This window comes from Cervus canadensis, chromosome 30, assembly GCF_019320065.1.
Source record: "Cervus canadensis isolate Bull #8, Minnesota chromosome 30, ASM1932006v1, whole genome shotgun sequence".
NCBI lineage: Eukaryota > Metazoa > Chordata > Mammalia > Artiodactyla > Cervidae > Cervus > Cervus canadensis.
Genome location: NC_057415.1, coordinates 10,120,954 through 10,141,095, shown reverse-complemented (window position 1 = coordinate 10,141,095; position 20,142 = coordinate 10,120,954). Strand labels below are relative to the sequence as shown.

Here is a 20,142-nt window from a genome sequence, read left to right as displayed (position 1 = left end):
AAGGATTTATAATTTAAAAAATGTCTAGCTTTCCAGAAATAAGTGCCCTGCTATGGAAGTACCCTCTACCTGTGCTTCCAATTAGTAGTTTACCGGAGCCCCCTTAAGAGACTATTTTGTACAGTTTTGAGAAGAATGTTTACTGTGTAAAAGGAAGAGGGGAAATGTCAGATTATTTTACAACTCCAATCTTTCTTAAAACGTGCTTTTGCTCAGTCATCCCTCTTTCCCCTTGCCCTGTATCCTTTCTGTTCTCAAGGTTCTCATTCCAAAAGCCTAGAATCTCCTTTCCTTCCTCTGTCCCTCCCACTACCTTCCTCCTCCCCAGCCCTGCCCCGGAATCTCTTTCTCCTTACCTTTCTCTCTCTCCCAGCCATCCCTCTCCCTCTCTCTGGTAGGTTATCAAATCCATTTTCATTCTCTGATGTAATACTCTCCTTAGGAATGGGAAGATGGAATGATTTGGCATCAAATGACCCTCCTGTAGAAACTAAATCTTTGTATTATGTGGCTTAGAGTCAGGGACATTTCTAGAAAGCCTTGAAAGAAAGAAAGAGGGTGCTAAGTCATGCCCAACTCTTGTGATCCTATGGACTGTAGCCTGCCAGGCTCCTTGGTCAGGGAGAAATGATGTGTGCACCCAATCCATCAACATTTCTCATACAGATGAAATCTGGCTAAGGTGACTTGAAGGGAGAAAGCAATGTCATGGAAATGCAACATGGCTTTGAAGAAGGACTCAGTCATTACTTATTACACTCTTTGATTACCCTTGACATGTGGTTCTAAATTATGCATAGAATCAAAGACATTTTGAACTTTTGATGAAATTATAAGTGTATTTATCCATTCATCTATCCACACACCCATCGATGATCCATCCATCCACATATCTGTCCATCCCTTCATGCAGCAAATATTTGTTGAAGAGTAACTGTGTGTCAGAAACTGTAGAAGTGTTGGATGACCTACCTAGCCCAGTGGTCTGCTGCTTCTCCAACAAGCTGGGAGCCTCTTCATCATCTACGTGCTCCATGACCTGATGTTTTTGAAAGATTCTATCTGAAAACAATATTCATGAAACAACAACTAATTTGCTTCTGAATTTTTTATTCATCATCCAAAGGTATAATTATCATTCAAAGCCTTTGAATGTCAAGAGGTCACTAGTCCAAAGCAAAGAAACTCGACAGCTAATTATGACACTGGAGAGACTCTTGGAGTCCAAAGCAGAGGTTATAATGATAATCTTTGGACTACCATCTGACACAGATATATGTTTTTAGGCCAAATAATCGTTTTGAAAAATGGAAATCAGTTGGAATAAAATTCGAGCTTTACTTTCACCTGGGGGATTTGTTAACACAAAGCCCTGATACCAATACAGCGAAGTTAAGCAGCAGTGCCCTTTAAAAGAGTCATTTGTTCTCTGAGTCACCACCATCCTGCTCAGCCCGTTCACATTCTTCCTCCATGTGATCGTTTGTGACCACCTTGTTTCACCGATAAGGAAACAGAGGCCTGAGAAACTCACTTATTCAAGGCTATACAATTATGAAACAACAGAACTTGACCTGAAACCTGAGTGTTCCTATGAAGTACCCTGAAGTTTCTCTAAGAGGCTGTTCTTCTATATGTCTTGTCCCTGCCTGGCCCCAGAGCATCACCACTGTCTCCTCCAAAGCATGGCAGTCACCCACATTTGTAGCGTTCTATCTAATGCTCTGCATAGATGTGGTCCCTAATGGTCCTCAAAGATTTTACAGAATATAATTTCCCTAAGTAAAGAGAAGTGACAGACTGGGCACTCTTCCAGTCAGGATGTGGAAAGCATGAGACATTGATCTCCCTCTAACACCAAAATAGCATCAATAAGCTAGATAAATTACAAAGTCATATTTTAAAAACTCATGTGAACATGAGGATGTAAAGAAACCTCAATGTACTAAGATCCAGAATGTCCTTCCTGGGGCAGCAGAGACCTGCAGCTGCTTTCACCTCTGGTGGTAGGGAGAGGAGGAAGAATATGCCAGAGGAGGGCAGGGAGGAAGCTAAGCCTTTAACAAGCCTTTAGTGACTATGAGTGGGCTGACCTGACTGCTTGGGACCCCAGAGTCTCCAGAGTGAGTTGGAGTCTGGGACCTGAGAGTCTTCAGAGTGAGTTGTGCTTTCCTACCACCACTGGACCCCAGGCCTTCCCTGAGTGAAGAGGGGCAGTATGCCAAAGCTGGACAGGGCGGGAAGGCTGAGTGAAACCCTTCTGAGGCATTGCTGACCTTGAGCCAGGGCAGAACATCCCTTGACCATGGTGGCGGACACGACCACAGGAAGAAAAATAATCACCTGAGGTGCAGAGAGCCGTGGGTGGGACTGAAGAGCAAAGGAGATTTCCTGAAGCTCAGAGAGTTGGCAGCAAAGTCATAAAGCGTAGCAAGCTCTCCAGAGTCTCATGGATGCTCAGAATCCAAGCCCTGCTGAAGGGCAAGCTCTGAGAGCACTCTTAAGCTTTTGAGCCAGTGGTAAACAAACTGTAAAGTTGCAACCCAGTTGCAGCAAAACCTAAGCTAAGGCACGTTGAGAATTCTACTTTGCAGTAGCAGATCATTCTGTTGATCTTCTACCCATAAGCCTAATTCTGAAGCTTGCAGACCCAAATGGATCAGGTGGCGCCAAACCCACCTCCTTCGCTGTCCAACTGTGCTCCAACTGGCCCAAGTCATTGCTGACAAGATCCACACCTCACTCCACAATTAGGGTCCACTAATAATTTGCATTTCTTCTTGGGATGCTGTGCATTTTTGTACTCTGTGCAGTGCTATGCTAAAGGAGAAGCAATAAGAGAGTGTTTCTCTTGGCCAAAAAAAAAAAGGTATTCAGGACAGGCGGAAAGCAGATATATAGCTAAATACATAATCACTTGACCTTGCCTATTTTTTAAGAAAAGCATATCTTGAGAATTGTTAGTTCTCAAAAAAGAATTCAGCTTAACACTGGTCTTTATCTCTAAACATCTCATTAGAGACACTATTAATCTTAGTAGAACAGTTCCTGGTGCAAGATTTAAAGGATAGAAAATCATTATTTTCTATTACCAAACAGAGTTTTTGTCAGAAACAAATGGCCAGTGGGAGATTTGAAAGAAAAACAAATTTCTATTTAATTGATCTTAGTGTCTTCCTGAAAACCTACTAAATGGTTGCTTCCTCAGTGAGTCAGGGGAACTCAGGATTTTTTTTAGTGCTGTTGAGATCTCTACCTTTTCCCTTTTGGTTTTGAACCCTTTTCCTTCTCTGAACATTTGTAGCCTTTCTTTGTATGTGATTTTTTTAGATTAACTCTTTTAAGTATGTAGCCATTGGAGATCTAAGTCAAACCCAATGCAAATGATACCAATTTGAGTACTTTTATCTTGAAGAGGGGTCATTGCTTTATTGTAAATATCTTGACATGCTTCCTGACACTTCCACCAAAGAAAGATTTGCTGATTTCAGTTATGTGCAGAGCTAGCAAGGGAACAAATGCTATTCTGAGGACAAGGAGGGGGCACGCTCTGTGCCAGGCACTAATCTGATGGCTTTATATCCGTTAATTGTTTATTCTTTATACCAAATCTTAGAGACAGGTACTATTTTTAATCTTCATTGTGTGGAAACAGACAGACACAGCTTCAGTTGTTTTCTATTCCTGTGATCAGATCCTAGATCAGGGTTGAGCAAACTTTTCTATCCTAGGCCATTTAATAAATGTCTTAGGCTTTGCAGGACACATGGTTTCTGTTGGAATCACGCATTTTGCCATCGTAACAAGACCATGTCCACAGATGGTACCCGAGCAATTGGGTGTGTCTTTGTTCCAAAAAAACTTAATTGATGGAGACTGAAATTTGAACATCACATAATTTTCATAGGGCATGAAATTATTCTTTGATCGTTTTGGGCCATTTACAGATGGGAAAAAAAATCAAAACAAAAAGCATTCCTAGCTCCAGGGCTGTGCAAAACCAGACAGTGATCTGGATTTAGCCCACAGAGAGTCTAGTCTGGGGATCTCTGACCTAGATTAAAATGGAAACATCACTGCTGTCTAATCGGATCTAAATATCTGTCATCTGGGATGGAATGCCTCATCACTGATAAGATGAAAAATGCTTAGAATTTGAAAAATGCTTTCGAGAAGAACCAGTAGAAACCATGTCAGTTGGAAATGCTCAGCCTGGTATCCACGAGAGCAGGCAGATGGCCCTGGACCATATCGTGTTGGTAGCGCAGGTCCTGAGAAGCACATTGGAACCAGGCTGCCTTGGATTTATATTCACTCCTCCACTTAATACTTGAGTAACCTTGAACAGGTTACTTTTCCTCTTTGAGTGTCAGAATCCTCATCTATAAAATAAGCATAAGAATTCCTGCTTGATGAATATTAAGTGAAAAAAAAAATCTACTACTTGGCAATGTAAACAATTACATATTGCTCAGATCAGGAGAGTTTAGTAAAAGGTAGCTCTGAATTGATATCTAGTATATTCCTGACCTATTCTGTTTAGTTCAGCAGTGCTTTTAGATTGTATAGTACCTCACCCAGTAATTCTTCTATTAAAAAAGGCAGGAACTATTTCTCTTTTAATCATTGTATATGAATAAAATATAAAAGAGTATATGCAATATATGTGTAATTTAAAGAATAGTTGAAAAACACCCATGACCCCATAACTTTGCTTATGAATTAGAACAGTACCAGATGCTCTCAGGTCTCCTAACCTGACCCTCCCAAATTACCTCCCTTCCTTCTCTATGCTATTCTGAATTTTAGGTTATTCATTCTCTTATTTTGCTTTTATAAATATACTCCATACATCAGTGAGTAATATATACTTTGTTTTTTCCTGTTTTTGACATTCATACAAATGAAATCAAGCTCTATCCATGTATCTCACTTTCCCCCCATCAATATTATGGTTTTGAGGTTCTTCACATTGATGCATACAGTCATAGGTGTTCATTTCAGCTTCTGTGTAATTAATTTTCTATCATATGAACATATCACATTTTATGTATTCATTCTCCTGTTGATGGACATTGTCTCTAGGTTTCTGCTGTTATAAACAAAATTACTATGGCATCTTGAATACTTCTCATAGGGATATAAGTAAAAGAGTCCCTAGCATAGATACAAACCTAGGTGTAGAAAGCAGGTACAGACCTGGGTCATGCACAATTTCAGCTTTTCTAGGAAATGGTAGCTTGTTTGCTGAAAGGGCTGCTCCCTTCACATCCATAATGTATGAGTTCCCAGTGCTTCACAGTCTTTTCCCTTTCCTTTCCTTTTTTCCTTTAACTCTTAGAAATGGAAGCACAATACCAGCTCAGAAAAGTCAACAAAACATAAATTACAAAGCAAGTGTGTGTGTAACCACCACCCAGGTCAGAGAGAGAATTGGTAATACTCAGAAGTCCCTATTTTGCCCCTTCCCAATATTTATCTTCTCCCTTCCCCCTGAAAGGTAATCACATCTCTGACTAAATATTTTAGTTTTGTTTTGCTAATTTGAAAAAGTCATATAAGTGGAATTCATTCAGTGGGTATACATTTATATCTGGCCTGTTTCATTCAGTTTTATTTTTGTAATGGTCACTCATTTTGTGTGTGGCTTGAAGTCATTTATTTTCACAGCTGTATAATGTTCCATTGTATATCCAATCTACTGTTGGTAGACATTCATTTCCTACTTTTTGTTATTACAAATGGCACTACTGTAAAAATTCTATGTGTTTCTTGATGCAACAGACCTAGAGCCTGTTGTATGTATAATTTTGAATGGAATTACCGTGTTATAGGGTAAGCATGTTTAACTTCAGTAGATAATGTCAGTTTTCCAGATAGTTCTACCAAATTACTCTTTCACCAGCAGTATATGAAAGTTGCTTTTGCTGCACATTCTCATGAGTGCTTGGTATTCTTCTAAATTTGGGCTGTCAAATGAATGTGTAAATAACTTCTTAAAGTTTTTCATTTTCCTGACCTTAAAGAAGTTGAGGACATTTTCATGTGACTATTAGCTATTTGAATATCTTATTCTGTGAAGTATGTATTCAAGTCTTTTGCCATTTTACCTTCTGAGTTATCTTTTAGAATTATTTTATTATTTGTTATTATTGGAGGCTTTTTAAAAAAATTCTACATAGGAGTCATTTTTTTATTTGTACATGTTGCCAAAATCTTTTCCCATACTGGGGCTTGACTTTTCACTCCTGGATGGCACTCTGGATGAAAAGAGGTCTTTGAGTTCAGTGGTGTGTTCTCCAGGGCTGTATAGCACTGCACCTCTACTACCATCTGGGATGGAGTGTTTGCAATTAGATGCTCATCAGATAAAAGTACAGGAAAGTGGTCAGAAAGAGACCACCTAGGTAAGCAAAAATTCCTCACTTTCCAATATGAATTTCCAAATTATAACCTTTCAAAGGTAACTTGTTCCCAGACTGAATAGAAAAAGGTGTGCTTTAAAACTGAACTTGAATTTCAAGAATAAACAATGTTCAGCTTAACTTGAATTTCAAGAATAAGCAATGTTCAGAAACTATAAAACTCTTAGAGGAAAACATAGCCAAAACACTCTTTGACGTAAATGGCAGCAAGATCCTCTTTGACTCACCTCCCAGAGTAATGGAGATAAAAACAAAAATAAACAAATGAGACCTAATTAAACTTAAAAGTCTTTGCACAGCAAAGGAAACTATAAACAAGATGAAAAGACAGCCCTCAGAATGTGAGAAAATAATCGCAAATGAAGCAACTGACAAGGGATTAATCTCCAAAATATACAAGCAGCTCATGCATCTCAATATCAGAAAAACAAACAACCCAATCAAAAAATGGGAAAAAAATGTTTCTCCAGTTTTTAGAGAAACAGACATTTCTCCAAAGAAGACATACAGATGAGTAATGAACACATGAAAAGATGCTCAACATCATTCATTATTACAAACATGCAAATCAAAAATACAATGAGGTATCACCTCACACTGGTCAGGATGGCCATCATCAAAAAGTCTACAAACAATAAATGCTGGAGAGGTGTGGAGAAAAGGGAACCCTTCTGCACTGTTGGTGGGAATTAAATTGATACAGCCACTATGGAGAGCAATAGGGAGGTTCCTTAAAAATCTAGGAATAAAACTACCAGCAGTCCCACTACTGGGCATACACCCTGAGAAAACCTTAATTCAAAAAAAACACATGTACCCCAGTGTTCATTGCAGCACTATTTACAATAGCTAGGACATGGAAGCAACCTAGACGTTCATCGGCAGATGAATAGATAAGCTATGGTGTGTATGTATACATACATACACACATACAATGGAATATTATTCGGTCATAAGAAGGAATGAATTTGAGTCATTTGGGGTTGGTGAAGCTAGAGCCTGTTAGACTGAAGTAAGTCAGAAAGAGAAAAGCAAATATCATATATTAATGCATATATATGAAGTGTAGACAAATGTTTCTGATGAACCTGTCTGCAGAGCAGGAACGGAGACGCAGACATAGTGGGGTGGGGAAAGACCTGTGGACACAGTGGGGTTGGGAGAGGGTGGGATGGTTTTTGAGAGAGTAGCAGTGGAACATATGTAATACTATGTTTATAATAGGTAGCTAGTGCAAAGTTGCTATATAACACCAAGAGCTCAGCCTGGTGCTCTGTGACAACCTCGAGGAGTAGGATGGGGAGGGGTTGGAAGGGAGATTCAAGAGGGAGGGCATGGATGTATACTTGTGGCTGATTCCCATCGCTGTACAGCAGAGACCAACAAAACAGTGTAAAGCAATTATCCTCCAATTAAAAAAAAAAAAAGCCAATATGCGGCTTAGACAAAAAAAGGCTGCCAGTTTCCCATGAAGGGGAATGACCAGCTCTCTGGAGCAGAGGAGCTCTTCCTAGAATGGGGCAGAGTGAGAGCCTTTCATGTGAAGCAGTAAGATTTCCTGGAGCAGAGAGGATGGCCCGAGGCTGTGGGAGGCACTGGGCCGCTTTAGCTCTAGTCCTGCTTCTCTTTGGCCTCCATCTGGGTCGCTGGGCTAAAGTTTTGCTTTGGGGGCCACCAGAGTGGGGTGCTGCTTAGGAACGTGCCGGTCAGCTCAGCTTTGTCCTTTGTTCCCCGCCAGCGGGTAGAGTGAGTGTATGAAAGAGTGAGAGACAGAATAGAGACAGTGTGTGTGTGAGGGTGGGGTGGGCATGGTGGGGAGGCAGGAAGCCCCCGGTACTTGGATTCAATCATTTTCTTTATTTTCTGGTGAAACGTAGGCTATTACTTCAGGGACTTATGAGAGAGCTATGAAGAGAGAAATACCTGTATGTTTTGAAAAAACTTTCAGAAACTCCCTTTTCCCTTCCCGAAAAAAAATACTTCATGATTTTCTTGAATCTCTTGTTACTTTATCAAGAAGAGAAATAATTATAATGGCTATGACTTGAAAAAACAGAAAGAAATGGTCCATGGATTTGATGGATTGAAAGGGTCATATAGTACTGAGCGGGGTGAATAAATAAAGAGGCACCTTTTATCTACATCCCAGTGAAATTTCAGAACACCAAAACTAAAAAGAAAATCGGGAAAGGCTTTAGAAAGACTTGACTCTCCTAAAGCAGGTGTTTGAGTTAATCCCTCAAGAATATATTCTGTAAAGGATGAATTTAAAGATTATCCCCTCTATTAAGAGAAAAAAGTAGCATATGTGGCTCCCTTCCCTTCCTTCTCCAAGTCCCTGTGGATAATAGAAAATGTATTAGAAAACAGACTAACATCTTTGCATCAACAGTCCTGTGGTATCTCTGGAAGATAGGAAACAAATGGAAGGAATCCAGGTCAAACACATACAGAAAATAGGAGTCGTTCTGTGTACTTCTGGCAACAGATAACAGGTCAGCCATCATGGTGGGTGCGTTTGGAACATTGGTTTCCCTGTGCTAAGTCATAGGCAATAGCAGGCTTGAGCTGGAGGTACCTTGTATGGATAATACCCTGAAGGAACTAGTCTTCAGCCTGAAATCAAGTTACTAACTCACACTCTTCTCACATGGCATGTACTGCCCTTCCCTACAACCTCTGGAGTCCATTGTACTAAACAAATAACATAAAATACAAGCATGAGCATCAAACCAAGAATCACCAAACACTTAATGAAGGAAACATCAGTTCATTGAATAAGACACTCTGATGCAGCAAACCAAAGGGCTGTCACCAAGAAAGTAGTATTAATGGAATCAAAGGGATTGGACTTTAAAAGAAACCAAGTAGATATCCTCAGAGGAGAAAGAAGAATTTATTTCATAAAACAAGAACAGGCATCTATTTCAAGAGCCAAGTAAATATTACATTGGAAATGAAACATTTAATTGATATTTTAAAAATCATCCATAAATGGGATGAAAAACAGGATGCACATAGCTGAAGAAGAAATTAAACTGGAGGCTTGAATAAAGAAATAATTTGGAATGTATTATAAGAAGCAGATTTAAAGAATGAAACAAAGCTTAAAAAGACACAGAGGATAATACTAGGAGTTTCAAGATCCATTTACTGCTGCTGCTGAATCTTACTAGTTAGTTAAGTCGCTCAGTCGTGTCCGACTCTTTGTGACCCCATGGACTGTAGCCCACCAGGCTCCTCCATCCTTGGGATTCTCCAGGCAAGAATACTGGAGTGGGTTGCCATTTCCTTCCTAGGGTCTCTCAAAAGAGAGGATCAAGAGAGAGTGGTTGAGGTGAGGAAGGAGACTGGGAAGAGAAGAAAAAAATCAAAGAAATGGCCAAAGATGAGTTGTCTGGGGGCCTCCCTGGTAGCTCACTGGTAAAGAATCTGCCTGCCAATGCAGGAGACACTGGTTCAGTCCCTGATCTGGGAAGATCCCACATGCCTTGAAGCAGCTAAGCCCATGCTCTACAGCTATTGAGCCCATGGTGCTCGAGAGCCTGAAGCTGCAACTACTGAAGCCTGTTGAGTCCTAAAGCCCGTGTTCCACAAGAGAAACCACTGCAATGAGAAGCCCGTGCATTACCACAAGAATGCAACCTCCCGACTCGCCGCAACTAGAAAAAAAGCCCATGCAGCAACAAAGACCCAGCACAGCCAAAAAGAAAGAAAGAAGGAAAATTATAAAAAGATGAGTTGTCTGATTACAAGTGTCCCTACAGTGCTTGGGCTTCCTAGGTGGCTCAGTGGTAAAAAATCTGCCTGCCAATGCAGGAGATGCAGGGAACATGGGTTCTGTCTGTGGGTCAGGAAGATCCTCTGGAGAATGAAATGGCAACCCACTCCAGTATTCTTGCCTGGGAAATCCCAAGAACAGAGGCGCCTGGTGGGCTATATAGTTCATGGGGTTGCTTTTGCATGGGGTTCATGGGGTTGGACACGACTTGGCGACTAAACAACCACAGTGCTCATCTTGACAAATGAATAAAGACGTATCAGGGTGAACATTCAGAGTAAAGAGATCTTGAAAAGCTTCACAGAGAAGAAAAATGGGATACTGTTTTGGTTACAAGCATAAGGACTCTTAGCTGTCTTGAGTGGGTGGAAAGGGAATCCATCTTTGGGGAGAGGCATGCATGGAAATAGTTAATATTGCAGTATAGTTTTACACTGTGAATATAAAACTGAATTCCTGTTGTTAGCAAGCTCTTCTTGGTTGCTCAGGTTACTTACTATCCTTGGAGAATGGTTTGGATTCTCTATGATACATGTGAAATGTTAATGTTAGTCAAAAGCGGAGTGTTTGAAATGCTGTACAATCCTGGTTTGGAAGCTAGCCCTGAAAGGACTTCATAGCCATCTATATTTGCAGCCCCCTTTCTCTTCCTGGGACCAAGACCTTGTTTACCACCCTGGAGGACACAGCTCAGACTAGAAATGGCTGAGATTTCCTTTCAAAATCCAGGGCTTTCCGATAGAATGGTTGACAGCTCTTCTTTCCTGGATGGCTCTGTTTAGGCTGCTGATGGTGTAACATTTTCTACTCAACAAGAAAAAAATGCCCTGTATCCTGGAGAATCTTTTGAAATAAATAGGAAAGAACAGATGCTGAGTTTTAGTTCATATTAAGATTGGATTTGCAAGGGCCTACTTATTAGTAACTTGATAACCTTGATTTAACTGTCCAGGTCACTGGAGTCCTCATAGTACATGTGTGTTTATTATAGAACAATTAACCAAGGAACACGGGCTAAGATTTCTTAGCAAAGGCTCCTTGTGGGAGGAATAATGACCAGTTTATTGATCAGTATTTCTATAGGGATTTCTCTCTTGGTTTAGTTAAGAATATCATATTTTATTGATTGAAGGGATTCTGTGGTTCTGTTATTTTTCATGTTAACTCCCTGAACTTTTCTTGTGTGATTTTAGAGGGCAGAGCCCACCAGTTGCTGAATTTAACTTACTCCTGAAAGCTCACACTTTGGAAACCTATGGGGTGGATCCTCACCCATGCAAGGTAACTACCTCTCACTGCAGATTGACAGATAATGATTGTTTCACCCAACAGGCAATTAATTGGTATACAGGCCTGAAGGAGCCCTTCTGGGATATTCCCACAGCCTGCTCCATCACCCCTAATGGGAAGGGACAACAGTGTACTGCAGTCACATGTTTATGTAGTTGATTTTCTCCATCGGAGTCTTCTAATTGCTTGCTCATTCACTCATCCATCAATTGGATGGTTTTACCTCGCGAGAAGTTGTGGGATCCTAACGGGTTTGTTTGCAAAGGCCATTGCCAGCAAGAATGCAGTCTTTAACAGTGGGTAAGCAGAAGGAAGGGCTTCCCAGGTGGCGCTAGTGGGAAAGAACCCACCTGCCAGTGCAGGGAGATGTAACAGACGTGCGTTTGATCCCTGGGTTGGGAAGATCCTCTGGAGGAGGACATAGCAACCCACTCCAGTATTCTTGCCTAGAGAATCTCATTGACAGAGAAGCCTGGCAGGCTACAGTCCATGGGGTCACACAGAGTTGGACATGACTGAAGCAACATAGCACACACACAAGTAGAAGGAAAAATCTTTCAATTGATCTTTAGAGTATATACTTTTCTTTCTTCCTTTACTTGACTTACTTGAGAGTTTTTCTCTCAAGTGGGTGATCAAGACCACGTGTATCAGAAACACTCAGGCCCCACCCCAGAGCCACTGATCAGCATCTCTGGGGAACCTGGAACCTGCCTTTTAAACAAGCTCCCAACGTGGTACTTAAGCACATGTGTTTCAGAAGCGTTTTATGAAAACAGTGTTCTTTTCATATTCTAAAGCCACTGCACATCAATCAGACATTAACCTGAATCCTCAGCTAAGCATTTATATCAGCCAGGCTCTTAAAGGTGTGTTTTTGAGTTGTACTAGAACATTTCTTTACCCAGGTGGGACCAGCTAATGGTATTTGGAGAAGTCCCCGGTACTAGAGCTCGTAGCTCAGGCTGGACCTTAGAAGGGCCTGGGGAGCCCCATCACCCCCTGTTGTCCAGTCCCATGGGGATGTGAGGGTGCAGCCCCGGCAGAGAGCTGGCAGGCTGGTTGACCGTGGCATGTGCCTCTTCTTCCTCTGCCCACATGATTATTGTAGAGTATTTGCCAGATGTCTCTTCCTGCTAATGGTATAAATTAGATTATTCCACTGCATGAATTAGATTTTATCCACAAATTTGAGCCTCTCTGTCTGTTTTATTTATTACCTGGAGACTGACTTGAGTTTTGTTGTTATCATTGTTGTTCCTTTGTCTTAATTTATCCATGCTTAGTTTTCCTGCTGGAGACTGGAATCAAAGTAGGCATTTCCAGGCATATCTTTATTTTTAAATTACCAGATATCCCATATGGGGTTGACTAGTTAGTTTAGATGCTCAGGGCTTTGGTTTCAGGGCTAATGACAACCAAGAACAGTTTTTCTACTTACATGGTGGATCTGAGAACTCAGACAGTCCCACAAGACACTTGGAAGTAGACTAGTGGTTTGGGAGTAACCTGTATTTCCCAGGAGGTTTCTGGGGAGGCAGAGGTCCACTCCTCAAATGGAAAAGCTACACATTCCTGGCCCTCGCCCACATTTTAGAGGTACTATCCTTGGAAGTCCCATCTGAGAAACTTAGTTTATGGCTACGATCATTGTACTTAACCTAAAATTCACCCAGATCGAGGATGAATAAGCATATCATGTATCCTTTATTTGATATTCCTTAATTGAATATGTTCTTATTTCTGTTTTTTTTTTTCTTTCAGGATTCAACAGGCACAACAACATTTTTAGGATTCACCGCTGCAGGCTTTGTGGTATTCCAGGGAAATAAGAGAATCCATTTGTTAAAGTGGTGAGTACTTCTTTGGAAAACAATTCTTGCTTTTTCTTAATCTTGTTTTTCTTTCCCAGTCTTTGACTTTCTGTTTGGAACTGCCAGGTAGAATGCCTAAGGTCCATTGCCCTGCCTTGGAGCTTCTTACAAAGAGATTATTCATCTATAAATGAAGTTCAATCTTGGTTTCCCTAGACCTCAGGAGACCTGGAGTGTGTCCCAGGCTCAGAGGCTCTGCCTCCAAAGGGAAGGTGTCCAGGATTCCTGGTGAAGAAATACCAGGGGTGGCCACAGGGTGCCTCAGGGCAGGGTTAGGGTGCAAGTTCCATCAGACAACAGGGACCCCCTCTATTTCTGCCACTTCTTTTTATTCTCTTCTGTTGAATTCTTGCTGCAGACCCACCCCTCTGTAATCCAGTGTATCAGTGAAGATGCTTTTGACTCAAAGGAACAGGAAAGTCTGCTCACAGTGGCTTACAGATGAGAGGACAGCAAAAGTTCCAGGGGTCTGGCAGCCCCATGGTCCTTTAACTTAACTGCCTGGCAGCATCATGAAGGACTTGCGCCTTTGCATTTTCTTCTCTGCAGTCACAGGGTGGTAGCTTTTGTCCCCAGATTCGTGCTTATAAAGTGGCCATGCATGCAACTTCAGTTGTTACATCTTCCCATGGCCACACCCTCAAGGAGAAGAGCCCTTTGCATGTGTCTCCTGTGAAGACAAGGATAACTTTTTCAGAAGCTCTGTAAGAGACTTCCTGTGTATGTAATTGGGCAGGGTTGGGTCATATGTGCCTCCTTAAACCAGTCCTTCCAAGAAGTAGAATTCTGTGATGAGGTTGGTCAAATCAGGATCCATCCTCATGGGGAGAACATCATCTGTATGAACACTTGATCTAGAGGAAGAATAAAGTATGGGTTCTGTCAGTAAGGACGTGGGAGAATGGACCAGTGGGCCCGCTGTGTCCAATCAAGGAACAAAAATACCCCAATAAAAAAATTTTTTTAAATAAAGAGAAAGACAAATAAAAAAAAAGGACTTACCCTGACTGTACTTTAAAACACAAAGAGTGAAGAAGGCTGAACATTTTGTGTATATTGGAATACTGTAAGGGCTTAGTCTTGTTCACAGCTTCAGCTTGATTTGGTTCCGCCTCTGATGGTCCTTGACAGATTTGTCACCTGGTCTCTGGGTGGTGGACTCACTCTCTTGGCTTGAGCCCTAGGGGTCAGAAGTTTTTGATGGGCCTTTGGGCATCCACCCTCAGTCCTGGATTGAAAATGCTCTCTCATGGTTATCTGAACCTCCATTTCATGGTTCTTTTAGCATCAGAATTTCTTCCAGCACCTTTTTATCAAGTCCTCATCTACCCCATAGCTTCTTGGCACTCTCTGAGCACCTGCCTTCCCTTCAAACCTTCTCTACAAGAATAGAATCAATCAGCTCATGTCCACTTTGCTTCCTACACCTTCTGCTCTGTTTTTATGATCAGCCTTCTCTTCCTAAGAACCTGAATTTGCCTAAATATCTTCCCTACCTACTCTATCATTGCCTTTATTCATGTTATACTGTCAGTTCGCATCTGTGCCCACATACTCTCTTCCTCCATAATGAGCATTCTCAAATGTTTGTGTGTCTTTAATAAATCACTTAACTGTCTGAGTCTCAACGTACTCATTCATATTTTATGAATTTTATGAATTCATATTTTATGGGCATTCATTATATCCAACTACTTTACAGGAAAGAAAGATGGTGGGGGAAAGGAAATGAAATAGTGTATGTGAAAGTGATTTGATTTGTGAACTAGGATGTTTTATAAATACATAGCATGGTGGGTTACCTACTTTCTTCTCTGTGTTCTCAGTATTTGTAAAGAAGCTCTGATGTTAACCACCCTTCACTCCATTCCAGAATAATTTCCCTAGGGATTTTCTGACTTTGGGGAGCATGGGTAATATGGGCGGGGCTTCCCCCATTCTCTCCTACAATTACAAAAGGCTTGAGGGTCCTGCAGGGTATTTGATCCTCAGGTACTACTCAACTCTGGAGTCCTTGGGTTAGATGCATGCATATTGATTGCAAGTCTCTCCCCTTGGGACTTTAGTTTCTTCTCGGGTCCACTGAAGAGTTGAGATGGACAGTCCCCAGATCTTTTGTTTCTAGGTTCTAAATCTTGGTGTTTCTGGTGGGATGTTGTCATCCCCATCTCTTCCAGCCATGGCTTAGGAACACATTTGTAACAGCCATGTACATGTTACTAAAATAAATTTTCTTCCCACGTTAAACCTAGTGTTGTTTTGTTTTGAACATCCACTGAACTTTATCCCTCTTGCAAATCCTCACCACAGCTTAATATGACCTCACTGTTCTTTTTCCCCAGGAAAAGCACAGGGGCACATATCACTGTCCTAGGAATTAGATCAAAGGAATAAAAATAGAATTCCCTCCTCTCTTTACACTTATCTTCTTACCAAAGAGGTGACCTTAGGTCTACATTTCAGGTAGATTTTAACTGAGCATCTCCTTAAGATGAAGCCTCAAGTCTTTTGTCTATAGTTCCTCAAGGTATCCTTATAGTTTTGAGCATCTCATTATCTAACAAAATGGTTCGTTTATAAACCGGGAGGGCAGAAATGAGAATTTTGCAATATGCATGTCTTGGAGATGGATGTGAAAGGATGTAGATATTGTGAATCCATATGGTTTCATTAACCAAATCTGAAATAACTATTATATACTTCCTACCTCACAAAGTGCATTGGCCAATTAATATTGTTTTGGTCATTAATATTCATGAAACCTCTAGAGCTCCTTGGAAGAAAGGTACAGCTTAACTGTAAAAAATAGGATAAATAATTCTGAGCTGCCTACAGATCCTCTCTTGGGAAGAAAATTGTTGTAGAATTCACTTGGGGACTCTTCCCTGCTCATTTGGCCTCCAGCAATGATAAGATAATATCTTGTTTCATTGCTGTCTGCTTGGCATTTGTGAGTCAGATGGATTCCTATGGGAAAGCAGGTACCTTAATTAGCTGCCACTTTTTTTTTTCTTCTCACCCAAAGAGATTTTCTTTTCTTAGGCCAGATGTCTGCAAATTGAAGTTTGAAGGGAAGACATTTTATGTGATTGGCACCCAGAAGGAGGTCAGAAACTGCCTTTCTACCTGTCTGTTGTTGAGTGTGCATGCATGTGTTTGTACATGTGTGTGTGGGGGTGTGCCTTTCTACCTGTCTGTTGTTGAGTGTGCATGCATGTGTTTGTACATGTGTGTGTGGGTGTGCCTGTGTGTGAGAAAGTTTCAGGTATGGCATGTGCCTGTAGTAATGTAGCCCCCAAAGACCATGATGTTAAAGTTTGTGATGATACCAGAAATTAAGAGGTAAATAACACCAGGTTTACACATTTAAGAATTAATCCAGTGAACAATGCTGACCATATACCCCTGTGTGAAAACTAGGTTGTGATAGACTTGGGCTTTCCAGTGCTTCAGATGGTAAAGAATACACCTGCAATGCAGGAGACCCAGGGTTTGATCCCTGAGTTGGAAAGATCCCCTGGAGAAGGGAATGACAACCCACTTCAGTATTCTTGCCTGGAGAATTCTATGGACAGAGGAGCCTGGTGGGCTAGAGTCGATGGGGATACAAAGAGTCAGACATGACTGAGCTACTAACACTTTAACTTTCACTGACTTGAGAAATAGCTAATGACTCTTCTCCCTACTTCTATCAATCGCAAGAATACAAATTAGGAAACAAATTAATGATACTTAAAGATAGACATCAACCAGTGTTGATTAGAGTTTTATAAAAAGTATAAGTCTTGGGGATCTTAAAATCAAGGAGTTACCACATGTAGGTTGGGTTTATCATTTGGGAGGAGACTATTACTGAAGAGCCTCAGAGCTCAGTCAGAAAGTTTCTCCATTTTCATGGGCCAAGTGTTTAAGCACTAGATATTCAAAAATAGTGAGTAAATTTTTAAATTCATCCAAGTCTGATTGAGAGGTAGGTGATGCCTGGAGTGTTGAGAAAGATTATGAAACTGTTCTTTATCCAAAACAGGACCTGGAGAGGTTAGTGATATCTGCAAAGGGTGAGGGAAGGGGGAATATGATTTTAGCATCTTCTAAGTACATAGAAGAACTGTACAAAAAAGATCTTCACGACCCAGATAATCACAGTGGTGTGATCACTGACCTAGAGCCAGACATTCTGGAATGTGAAGTCAAGTGGGCCTTAGAAAGCATCACTATGAACAAAGCTAGTGGAGGTGATGGAATTCCAGTTGAGCTACTTCAAATCCTGAAAGATGATGCTGTGAAAGTGCTGCACTCAATATGCCAGCAAATTTGGAAAACTCAGCAGTGGCCACAGGACTGGAAAAAGTCGTTTTCATTCCAATCCCTAAGAAAGGCAATCCCAAAGAATGCTCAAACTACCGCACAATTGCACTCATCTCACACGCTAGTAAAGTAATGCTCAAAATTCTCCAAGCCAGGCTTTAGCAATATGTGAACCGAGAACTTCCAGATGTTCAAGCTGGTTTTAGAAAAGGCAGAGGAACCAGAGATCAAATTGCCAATATCCGCTGGATCATCGAAAAAGCAAGAGAGTTCCAGAAAAACATCTGTTTCTGCTTTATTGACTATGCCAAAGCCTTCGACTGTGTGGATCACTGGGCATACACACCGAGGAAACCAGATCTGAAAGAGACACGTGCACCCCAATGTTCATCGCAGCACTGTATATAGTAGCCAGGACATGGAAGCAACCTAGATGCCCATCAGCAGACGAATGGATAAGGAAGCTGTGGTACATATACACCATGGAATATTACTCAGCCATTAAAAAGAATTCATTTGAATCAGTTCTAATGAGATGGATGAAACTGGAGCCCATTATACAGAGTGAAGTAAGCCAGAAAGATAAACACCATTACAGTATACTAACACATATATATGGAATTTAGAAAGATGGTAATGATAACCTATATGCAAAACAGAAAAAGAGACACAGATGTACAGAACAGACTTTTGGACTCTGTGGGAGAAGGCGAGGGTGGGATGTTTCGAGAGAACAGCATCGAAGCATGTATATTATCTAGGGTGAAACAGATCACCAGCCCAGGTTGGATGCATGAGACAAGTGCTCGGGCCTGGTGCACTGGGAAGACCCAGAGGAATCGGCTGGAGAGGGAGGTGGGAAGGGGATCGGGATGGGGAATACATGTAAATCCATGGCTGATTCATGTCAATGTATGACAAAAACCACTACAATATTGTAAAGTAATTAGCCTCCAACTAATCAAAATAAATGGAAAACATACAAACAAATAAACAAAAAAACCAATAAACTGTGGAAAATTCTTAAAGAGATGGAAATACCAGACCACCTGACCTGTCTCTTGAGAAACCTGTATGCAGGTCAGGAAGCAACAGTTAGAACTGGACATGGAACAACAGACTGGGTCCAAATAGGAAAAGAAGTACGTCAAGGCTGTATATTGTCACCCTGCTTACTTAACTTATATGCAGAGTACATCATGAGAAATGCTGGTCTGGAAGAAGCACCAGCTGGAATCAAGATTGCTGGGAGAAATATCGATAACCTCAGATATGCAGATGACACCACCCTTATGGCAGAGAGTGAAGAGGAACTAAAAAGCCTCTTGATGAAAGTGAAAGAGGAGAGTGAAAAAGTTGGCTTAAAGCTTAACATTCAGAAAACTAAGATCATGGCATCTGGTCCCATCACCTCATGGGAAATAGATGGGGAGACAGTGGAAACAGTGTCAGATTTATTTTTTTTGGGCTCCCAAATCACTGCAGATGGTGATTGCAGCCATGAAATTAAAGGACGCTTACTCCTTGGAAGGAAAGTTATGACCAACCTAGACAGCATATTAAAAAGCAGAGACATTACTTTGCCAACAAAGGTCCGTCTGGTCAAAGCTATGGTTTTTCCAGTGGTCATGTATGGATGTGAGAGTTGGACTGTGAAGAAAGCTGAGCTCGGAAAAATTGATGCTTTTGAACTGTGGTATTGGAGGAGACTCTTGAGAGTCCCTTGGACTGCAAGGAGATCCAACCAGTCCATCCTAAAGGAGATCAGTCCTGGGTGTTCATTGGAAGGACTGATGCTGAAGCTGAAACTGCAATACTTTGGCCACCTCATGTGAAGAGTTGACTCATTGGAAAAGACCCTGATGCTGGGAGGAATTGGGGGCAGGAGGAGGAGGGGACGACAGAGGATGAGATGGTTGGATGGCGTCTCCGACTCGATGGATATGAGTTTGAGTAAACTCCAGGAGTTGGTGATGGACAGGGAGGCCTGGCGTGCTGCAATTCATGGGGTCGCAAAGAGTCAGACACGACTGAGCGACTGAACTGAACTGAACTGAAGTGCATAGTAATGCATAAGTTACTTCAATTCTGTTTGGTAGGTGGTGGGATACAAATAAGTAAACTCTTAAAAGAAAAATATGAAAAACTGTGTTTAACATGCCCTTAATTGTTTTGTTATATTTTATTAGAAAAAAGCTGTGTTGGCATTTCATACTTCAACACCAGCTGCCTGCAAGCATCTTTGGAAGTGTGGGGTGGAGAACCAGGCCTTTTATAAGTAAGTCACTTTTATTCATTTAATCATAGGTTTGAAAAAGCACTTCTGGAGTCCTTTATGTTTCACAAATAGCTACATATTCATTTCTTTTAATATAGTTCTTTTTTATTATATTTAAGTGAGTTATAAATTTGCTGCATTATTCAGAGTGACTCCCAACCACTGTTGGCCTGACCATGTCTTGAA

General features: G+C 41.1%; 1 protein-coding gene across 3 annotated transcripts in view; it reads left to right on the top strand.

Annotated features, from left to right (window-relative positions):
- The window catches only part of FRMD3 (FERM domain containing 3), a 329,394-nt gene that overhangs the window by 224,841 nt on the left and 84,411 nt on the right, over window positions 1–20,142 (top strand). For all 3 annotated transcript variants that reach the window (XM_043453217.1, XM_043453216.1, XM_043453218.1), the window contains exons 7-10: window positions 11,400–11,487; window positions 13,261–13,349; window positions 16,413–16,476; window positions 19,868–19,956. In XM_043453217.1, the coding sequence (XP_043309152.1) occupies window positions 11,400–11,487; window positions 13,261–13,349; window positions 16,413–16,476; window positions 19,868–19,956 (330 nt within the window). The remainder of the gene's footprint in view (window positions 1–11,399; window positions 11,488–13,260; window positions 13,350–16,412; window positions 16,477–19,867; window positions 19,957–20,142) is intronic.